The sequence below is a fragment of the Crassostrea angulata genome, chromosome 6, assembly GCF_025612915.1.
Source record: "Crassostrea angulata isolate pt1a10 chromosome 6, ASM2561291v2, whole genome shotgun sequence".
NCBI lineage: Eukaryota > Metazoa > Mollusca > Bivalvia > Ostreida > Ostreidae > Magallana > Magallana angulata.
The window spans coordinates 43,603,477-43,613,242 of NC_069116.1; the positions used below are offsets into that span (position 1 = coordinate 43,603,477).

At 34.0% G+C, this 9,766-nt stretch overlaps 1 protein-coding gene across 2 annotated transcripts; it reads right to left on the bottom strand.

Annotated features, from left to right (window-relative positions):
• Positions 1-402: 402 nt before the first annotated feature.
• On the bottom strand, positions 403-8,925 carry LOC128186580 (universal stress protein Sll1388-like). 2 transcript variants are annotated; one of them, XM_052856406.1, is made up of 4 exons: positions 8,533-8,906; positions 3,549-3,629; positions 1,997-2,103; positions 403-1,607 (listed from the first exon to the last, which is right to left on the bottom strand). In XM_052856406.1, the coding sequence occupies exons 1-4, from the start codon at positions 8,627-8,629 to the stop codon at positions 1,365-1,367; spliced, it is 528 nt and encodes a 175-aa protein (XP_052712366.1). In that variant the 5' UTR covers positions 8,630-8,906; the 3' UTR covers positions 403-1,364. The 2 variants fall into 2 exon arrangements, with proteins under 2 accessions (XP_052712366.1, XP_052712367.1); XM_052856407.1 differs by lacking the exon at positions 3,549-3,629 and having other exon boundaries at positions 8,533-8,925.
• Between the last annotated feature and the right edge of the window lie 841 nt (positions 8,926-9,766).

Genomic DNA, 9,766 nt, shown 5'->3' on the forward strand with positions numbered 1-9,766 from the left:
TGGCAAATAGATATGAATATATTAAACGCAATAAAACTTGCCCAACCTTATACAAAACTGTATTTTTCTTTTGAAACAGCGTCAATTTCACATGACAGAGCAGTTCTTAGAAGAAAAAAACTTCCCGATTTTTACAGTCTATGAATATCAATGAGCTTTTCTTTGCGAATTAGATGAAAGGAGGTCAACATTTGATGACAGTTTGTTTGAGGTGAGCAAACAAGATAGTAATGACCCATCTAAAGTCCAAGCCAAACTCTTGGTAAAGCGACTCTATCATACATGTATGTACGGTCCCACTATATGGGTAAAATCAAATCGGTAGACAATGTGTCACAATTTATACATTATGCATGTACACACATATCCTGCAATGATGCAATGGCAAAAAGGAAGTTAGGATTCACTTTCAAAACTAAATATTGAATATTAATAAGATACATATGTGATCATCTTTGAATCTGAAATAAAATGATCATATTACACTGCATGTAATGCATTTTGTATATTTTACATGAACCTAATAGTTGTGATTAAAGGTACAAATCAAACAGACATTTAAAAGATTATATCAGTATCACTGATTACGAAAGTAATGAAAGTAGCGATACAATTACATTTACAACCATTTTAACAAGACCTTGGACTTCGTGATGTTGTGTCAAACAGCAATGTGACGTACGCTCGTCTATTGCATTGTCGGCCATTAAGTCTGGGTAAATTGATATCAACAAGACGTGTCCGACTCTCTGAGATGAGCTGCTGCATGTTGTTTGTAGCTTCACCTCTCCGAAAATTTAAGGTCTCGTTATAATTGCTCTGTGAATTTAACAGGAGAATGATTTTCGATACATGTGAAGGTTTCCATGGTAGCTACAGTCTACTTCGAAGACTAAGGTCGGTCCGTGCGAGTCCGTGGACTTCATGTTCTCAATGAAGCTTTCGTTTCGATCGATATAAAAAAATTTTTTTATTATTCATAGCAATTTGACCATTTATGTTGACAATTTAAAAGGTAAACAATGCATCTTCAACAGTTTTTGAAAATTAAAATTATGCGTATCTTTCTTGGCCAACAGATAGGCCGGCGTTCTCTGGATAGCGTAGATTTCTGTTTAGTCATACAAGCATGAATTACAATCAATAATGAAGAATAGGGGGAAAACATACACTGAGTATCTATTTTGAAATCACACAACGGTTTACAATGTATTTAATTAATGTTTTTAAGTACATGCACCCATTTCTACAAATGTATTAAGTATAACAAACAATAAATAAGAGCGCTTTCTTTCTCTTCACAGTTTGAAGAAAAAAAACATGTCGTCTAAAAATAATGAGTTTCTGCTTCCGGTGAAGTGACGTCATCGATGATGGTGGTGGTGGTGCACGCGGTCGTGTTGAGCGTCGAATTCTTTATGACGACACACGAGCACGGGTACATTGGCGTGATGGACAAGGTAGTCACTGACGCTCCCCAAGAATGTCCGCCGGACCTTACTCATGCCTCTGGTCCCAACTATAATCAAATCGGCGTGTTCTACTCTGGACGTCTCAATAATGGATTCTCCCACTTTTCCAGTCATTTGTTTCATCTTTCCTCCGAGCTGAGATAAAAACCAGAAATTGTATTGATTTGTAGCAAAAAAATCTTTAACGAGCTACAAGGCTTAACTTCCTTTATTTCCTGTGCTTGAACTAGGCTTTAAAGTGCAGATCATTTGTTATCGCTTGTAACAGAACAAGACATTTTTGTTCCAGTTACTTAGTGATAGAGCCCTCGAAAGTCTTAACGAATATTTACAATAGCCAATCATCTTGATTAGTTCTTTACAAAGAATAAAACAGATTTGAGTGTGCATGTACGTTGAACAATTACATTCTCGTTGCCTAATCAGCTAAATGCATTTAGAAGATCTGAAATATAATAGTTGTTTGACAGTTCTTCAAATTTCGCGTTCAGCAAACGATAACAATGCCTGTTAATTGTTCTTACGCCAAATTGTTTCATTTTCTCGGAGTACTTGTGGACCAGTTGTCGCGTTCGAATTTCCTCCTCCTTCACCAGTTCGTGCACTACCCCCGGGTCCGTAAGCATGGCAGCTGCAAAAACAAAAACAACAGCTTATTTCTAGACACAGGATTAAACTTTCAGAACCACAACACATGCCTCTCTGAGTAAAAATAAATAACATGTCTTTTCTCTTTTCTATGAAAAAAAAAATTAATGAAGTTTTATACGTGATTTTGATTTGTGATAAACAGACTGGTTCAAGTTTGGCACAGTGAAAGCGGAATTCCGAAGCATTTCTATAACATTTTCATCGCCTGTGAAGATTTTTTTTACTATGATTCAGGTATTCCGTGTGTAATTTCAGTATGCAATTAGGCGTAGGTCTAGGCAATTTATTGTCCTCGAGAATTCATTGACTCACTTAAAGTGATAAATTGTTTGTTCTCTCTCTCTCTCTCTCTCTCTCTCTCTCTCTCTCTCTCTCTCTCTCTCTCTCTCTCTCTCTGAGAGACAGTGACAAAAATTTATTCAGCTTTGTTATTAAGCAACAATCGTTGCATGGTAATTTTGTAGATATAACAGCTAATCGAAACACCAATGTTTATCATTCGGCAAATTTGAATAAAAAAATTACAACCTCGGTTAAGCTGTTGGAGAATATAGTCTCTTTTAAACACGCAAGGATACCATTAGTGCATCTTGATTCTGTGTATCGTCGGTAATCAAACATAAACAATAGAAGCTACTGTGTCGGGGTTTAAGCCCCCATTCTCTATTAACTCTATTAGACGATGAGAGTTCTTGTTTTTCGCTCATTATGATCTCCGACAACTTTAATGTGTCTACCATATATACATGTACAACTAATTTAGCAATTTTTACAGGCATCTTGTGTGCTGGGGCATTTTGTTCCAACGAACTACTTTTTTTACATCCAAGGAACATCGATCCCAAGAAATGAAAAAAAAATCCTTAATATAATTAGAGCAAGATTGAGGTCGTCATGTTTTTTGTAAATTTATTTATACATGTATATGCACCACTAAAATTTCTTGGAAAAAAAATATATATTGCATATGGCTCGAGTAAATTTTAAAGTGGTATGGTCAATATGGGTCATTACAGGCACCTGACGTTATATATATTCCTCATAACAAATTAAAAAAATAGACCCGTAGTATCCCTTTCATTATTAGCGAAAGGGAGCTACATGTATGTCATACTGTAAATTAGCTACCTTAAAAAATCATGAAATAAAGGGAACTGAACGCAGACTTATCTCGCCAAATATCCTTTTCCTTAAGGTGGTGGGAAGGGGTGTTGAGAGAGCAACTTTCACTATCACTTCTTAAAACCAAGTTCCGATGAGAACAGAGAAAGGAAGTGGCACTTAGCTGTGTTGATATACACGTTTTGACATGTAAGTTTGGATGAGACAATCCGTGGCTTACCTTATACCACGTACCTGTTACTTCAGTATATCAATAAACTAATCGAACACGTGCATGCGATGATAATTGACATATCAACATACGTGCCTGGATCACCCCGTGGAACTCGGGAACGTGCACCAACACAATATTGTCCCCGGTCTTTCGCACGTGGGTCAAGTAAACTGAAAAAAAAAATTAATAAAACGAAAGTGAAATGGCTTTCAATTTGATCGTACATCTTTTTAGGAATTATGTAAATCTGCATTTACATCGCAGCCAATTTACGTAAAGAACATTTCTCTAGATTGATATTCAAGTTCCCGTACTGTAAAGGTAAGGTTAACAAATTAAGTCGAGAACATTACCTGTGACTAAAAAATATTTACCAGCGCAAAAATATATTCAAACAAAGTATCAGAAAAAACCTAATAGGATACATAGTATTAATGAATTATATACCAATTAATATTTAGTAATAGGTCTCTGCTTTAAGAACGTTGTTTACTCAGGGTTTTGATTCTCAAATTCGGATTGTAATACAAGTTCAATGTCATTGAGGAAATTTGGACTGAAATATTTATAAAGATTGTGAATGAAAGTGTATTGCTTTGTATCTATTTAAAGTCATTGCCATTCATAAACTGTAATTCATTTTTTAAAGAGTTTAGCAATTTGTATTATTTTTACAATTAAGAAAATCTCAATCATAGTGTAAGTTTTTTAGGGATTTTTATTAATTTTTCAAAACATATTCAATGGCCATTAACTCAAAAAGTAGGTCATTAGCCAACTTTTTGAAAGTGAAAAATGTAACACTGTACAATGAAAGGTCTATAGCACACATCAGATGGTTCTTCATCATCATCAGTGGAATTTTTTTTTCATTTTGGGTAAACCTAATCCTTAAAAAATTACATGTTGTGAACATAAATCACTTGACATTACATAAACTCTTTCGACATCTCTTTAATGGTGGTTTGCGAAGAATATTTTAGAAGTCATCAAAAATACAATTTATGTTGACATTAGTACACTAAGTAACCAATTTTAAAGACTAATCGATAGTATTTGCTGCTGTTCTGATGCTCCCATCTTGGTTAGAGGCTAGGGGTCACAACATGCCATCATGGATTACATTAACACTGACTTTCTCTAATTATTGGATCCCTACAAGACGAGGTCTTGAGAAATGCCAAGTGTTGTTTGATATCGGTAAAACGTTTTGAGCACGACTTTTTATTTCAACGAGATAATCCCATCGCTCATGGTAACAACTCCATCAAATCTTTTAATCTTTGGTTCCTAAACTAACTTGTTTACACAGGTTTTCTCGTAAAAATGGGTTCATGAAAACAATGAGAGACCGAGAAAACCGTTCCCTTTTCACTTCTTAACTCATCAATTTTCCAAAATAATTGCATCTTAGGGACGGATTCCGATCGTGAGTAGGCAGATACGCGTTGTTCAAAAACAAAGAATTCACCAAAACAACATTCTCCTATTTCACTAATTAAGCAAATGACATCCACGTGTTTCAATCAAATCTTATTTTAGTATTAGAAGGCGTATGGTCATTTTTTTTTTGGAATCGTGGATAAAATTAGAATATTTTTAATGTCTCGGTGGTGTCATATTTTCAGCACAGCTGTCCTTTATTTGTTTACTTATCCTTGAAACACACTATTTACGCTTTCGTAGCGAGATCCAATTGTCTTTCAGTTTATTTTTACAGAAGAGAGAATATAGACAATTTAACAGAAACGTTTCATTCACAAATTCACTTAATGATTGTTAGGGGTTAATTACTTCCACTTCAATGATATTTGATTGAAGCATTGCCAGTGCCAGCGATTTCTTATGCCAACAGAAAGCAATGTGGTTTGTAACTAAAGACCTTCTGACTGACCATTATTATTAATTTGCCAATCCTGGTTTCAACAATAAAGTTCAAAAGAATTTTTATTAAACGTTTCAACCGACATCATTTTTATTTCAGATTTGGTAAACATTGCAAATTTTGCTTTAATCCATAATTGCATTCATACATGTATATTGCTCTTGTTATACAACACAAAATGAAGGGGAAAAAACTACATAAAAACCTATTTTAAGGCTACCTTGGACAAACGCTAGTTTTCTGTTGGTCAAAATGTTGACTCTTTTTTCAACGTTCCGGGATTTTGAAACCAAAGTGGGTCTGTATCCTATAATTTATGTATCTTATAATTCGTGGCATGACGGTCATTATTTGCACAGATTTATGCAAAGATCTGCAAGTCTAACTTATTAACCAGAGTTCTTGTACTAATACACTATCAGGTCTTATGAGGACTGGATCGTCATTTTTAGACTGTATTGATCTCCTCTACAAGAAGAGCTCTATTTGAAGATATAGGAAAATACTAAAATTTAAAAGCTGAGAATTATGGATTTTTTCTTGTTTAGATAATAGTTTAAAGCTTAACAAATCATATATAAACATTTAAGGTATATTTCCGATGCTTAAAGTTGACCACCCAGGCTCATTAAGGTCTAAGGTTTTTTTTCTCGATATATTTATTAAATACTGAACTACAGTTCAAACTAGTTGACTTTATACATGTAGATGTCTGTACTTTGTTTTCTAATTGTTTTCATGCGAGTGTTCAGTTTTAAAACGCTTTAGAGCAACACGTACATGTTCCACTATGATATGGAGCATAAGGTTGTGGGTTCGAACACGATCCAATGATCTCTGGTAAAGTGGACTGCTAAGTGCTGATTTGATTCTTTGTAACTACGTTATTCAGAAATATTTGAATTCATCATTCTATAATACGGTTCTTCTTCAATTTAAATTGTGATTTGTAAGAACCAGTTTAAACTTAACCCAAACAACTTTTAACCAGTTTTCTTCAGTGAATGATAAGGAAATCTTTTAAGCTAATCACCACAACTAAATACCTATCGTTGTGAAACAATAAAATATTGCCCTCCCCCTACATTTATACCTATGATAAGGTTAAGGGGGCAATAAAATGAGCAGCTAAATAAACAGCCTTTTATCAGCTTACAAGCACGTCACTACGTAACAAAAGTTGATTTCCCATGGTGCCTTTTGTCATCAAACCCTACATTTGAAGTCCAGCTTGGTGCGATTTATCTATATCCTGCAAAGAGACATCGTTTTGGCTTTTAAAGTAATCAGAATGCAGGAAAGGCAAGTGTACATGTTTGTATCTAATTACTCGCATTTAACGTGTTTGTTTTACAGAAGCTACGCAACATGATGGTGTCGAGATAATTGAAAATTGTTGGAAACGAGAGGATACCCAGAGCGATAATGATTAACCCCTTTATCATCTCTGCTCTGCTAATAGAGATTATCGTACTTGATTATGAAAACATGAACCGTTAATTATGATTACTTGGTCAATCATGACACGGATTCATTTTAAGGTTCGTTTTTTCCCCCCATTTATTGTATGTAAGAGTAAATGTGCAGAAACTACTATATGTTATACTTAAATTAAGAAGAACTGCACCTAAACATAGTCAAAAGCAGAACATTTATACATTCAGGCAGCTAATTATAGATACTATGTAATTGTTTAAAATTGAGGTCAGTAACTGTGTTACTGCACGCAGCTTAATGTGTCTTTATAACAGTTGTAGTTGTACGCAGTAACTAATGCACGTGCAGTAGCTATTACATATAATTAAGTGCCAGCATTTTAATGTACAAGTACTGTAACTTTGTGCACTTTAGCATAATACATGTAACAAAGTAAACGCATGTAATTTTTTGTAGCTGAATAACTATGCTCGAAAATATTAATGTTTTAACTATCCGCAGTTGACAGCAGGAATGATGAAATTGAGCGCAGCTGCATATAAATGTCCAGTTTTAGTTAATTTCAGTAGCAATGTAACTTTCACATCTATATGTTGAAATGTTTTAACTAAACATAAATAATCTCAGTGACCGTCTAACTGTGTGCAGCTAAATATGACTTATCCCATCATTTTTCTCAAATCAAAAGTATGCTACCCAATGTAACTAATAGCATATTCGGTACATGTTTTGGTTATTTTGTTACACACGATTATCTTTATTCTTATTAATTAAAAAAATAAACTAATTGATTAAAAAGGTCCTCGTTCTGCTTGCTTGTATCTATTTAATTACTGAACAATTTCGATAATGCTTCAAAAGAAATATTGCCACTCCATGAAAACATTTTCCGCACGTGCACACTCGAGCATTAGCTTCAAGTAAGGATTCATGGCAACGTCGTATTTTCAACAGTTTAATCCAGTTAATGAGCTATCCATTAATAAAACTACCTCAAAGTCGATTCATGTCGCTAATTTGAAAAGCTGACCCAGAATTTGTCGAGGCATGTTTCAAAAGGTCAATTAATCTTCTTCATTTTTTTTGGCTATAGAACATAATGTTATACTTGTTTAAAAGTTTTTAAATTATATACATGTTCATATATTTCTATGACGATAATTTTGGTTCATTGTATAGTATACGATTTCAAATAGTTACATTGTTGTAACAAATCGTAGTTTCTGTACTATGTGTAAAAAAATTTCTTTCAGACCTGGTACCGTATAATTTGGTTATTAAGCACTGTGAAGAAACAGGCGAGTTTATGAGTCATAAATTAAGCCCTCTCCGCTGTAATAAATTTGTGATGAAGGTAAACCGACCGGCAATTTTTATTTCTTATTTATTAGTAGTAAAACCTACATGCTGTAATGAGAGAAAGAACTTCTCTCAACAGCAACAACACGATTAAAAATGCTTCGACAGAAATAAACAAATATCACCCCCCTGTTTACACATTAAACGAGCATCTGTTTTATATTTGTTAAAAATACATGTAATTTGGGGAAAAAAATTCGCTATTATATTTCTTAAACGATGTTCTTCTAACATAAAACAAATGCTTTCTAACGAAATCACAAAACATTTCTATTTTTAACCACAATACAATCTTCTTTGCTTTTTTAAAGTTCTACTTATCGTTAATTAAGCCGACGTACTCCAAAAAAAAATGACTTCCTCATTTGAAGATCAGAATTAATTGTACTCACAGTTGAAGGCATATTCCGAGAAACAGCTGTCGTCCACTCCGATAATTACGGTCCGAGTTGAAGGTGCAATCACATAGGCTGGCGAAGTGTTGGCCATATTTCCTCAAGTATTCCGATTTCCAGCGATGCCTTCCTTTTTATCACAATCTCTCACTTCCCATGAAGTTCTCTCCCGATGCGCGTGCGATGATATCTTGAATCTTCTCTCGCTGAACTCTCCCGGTTGGGCAACTCAACTGGTTACCTCAAGCCACAAGCAACACTCTTCGCTATTCATTCATAATTGTTTATGCCGATGATTTCTCGTCGGGGGCATCAGTTTCCGAATATCATCACAAGGTGACATTTTCCCTTCGGAGTTCATCGGAAATCGAATCTTCGGATATAATGGTATTTACACGTCGCGTATAGAAGCTGTGGCTCGCACGGAGGTCGTCCATTATCTATTTCCAATATATGACTTAATCAACCTCTTGTGATTTTGATTTCGTTTCTATTGCAATTGTATTAACGCCCTACATCAAGCACTTAAAGGTTCTGAGATTGTGCTATTTATATTGACTTCTAGAGAGAAATCTAATTCTGTTGGATTTACGGCTAGAAAGCCACCGAAATTTCAATTCCAGTTTTCATAAATGATTTCTCATTTTAAATCCTTACTACCTCTCCCATGTGTTTTAAATCAATTGTTTCATCTTGAAATCGTATTTGAAAGAAAATGTATATTCCTAAGTATTATCTTTGAATGAATGTCTTTCAGAATCCCTGGACAGAAATATATCTGAAAATGAAATTTATGAAACATGAAAAACAATAAATCCTTAGGTAGCGATGGATATACTGTCGATTTTTTTTTTAATTCTTTGGGATTGACAGAAAGAAATTTATCCTCAAGACAATCAATTGTATTTATAAAAAAAAAAAGAAAGAACTTCCTATTTCTAAACGGTTGGGAATTATGTAATTTTTGACAAAGGGAGATAAACGTAGACAATTTTTTAAAAACTGGCGACCCATTTATAATTATACTTTTGAATGTTATACTTATGTTATACTTATTGAATGTTATACTTAATATAAACTTATTCCAGGTTGTCTTAGTCAAGATTTAATAATCTAGTTTAGATTATCTTGTTTCTGACACTCAGTTAGGCTTTATTAAAGAAAAATACATGTGCATTGAAGAAAATACCAGATTTACAATGATATGATTTAATGCATTTTACTGAAATAC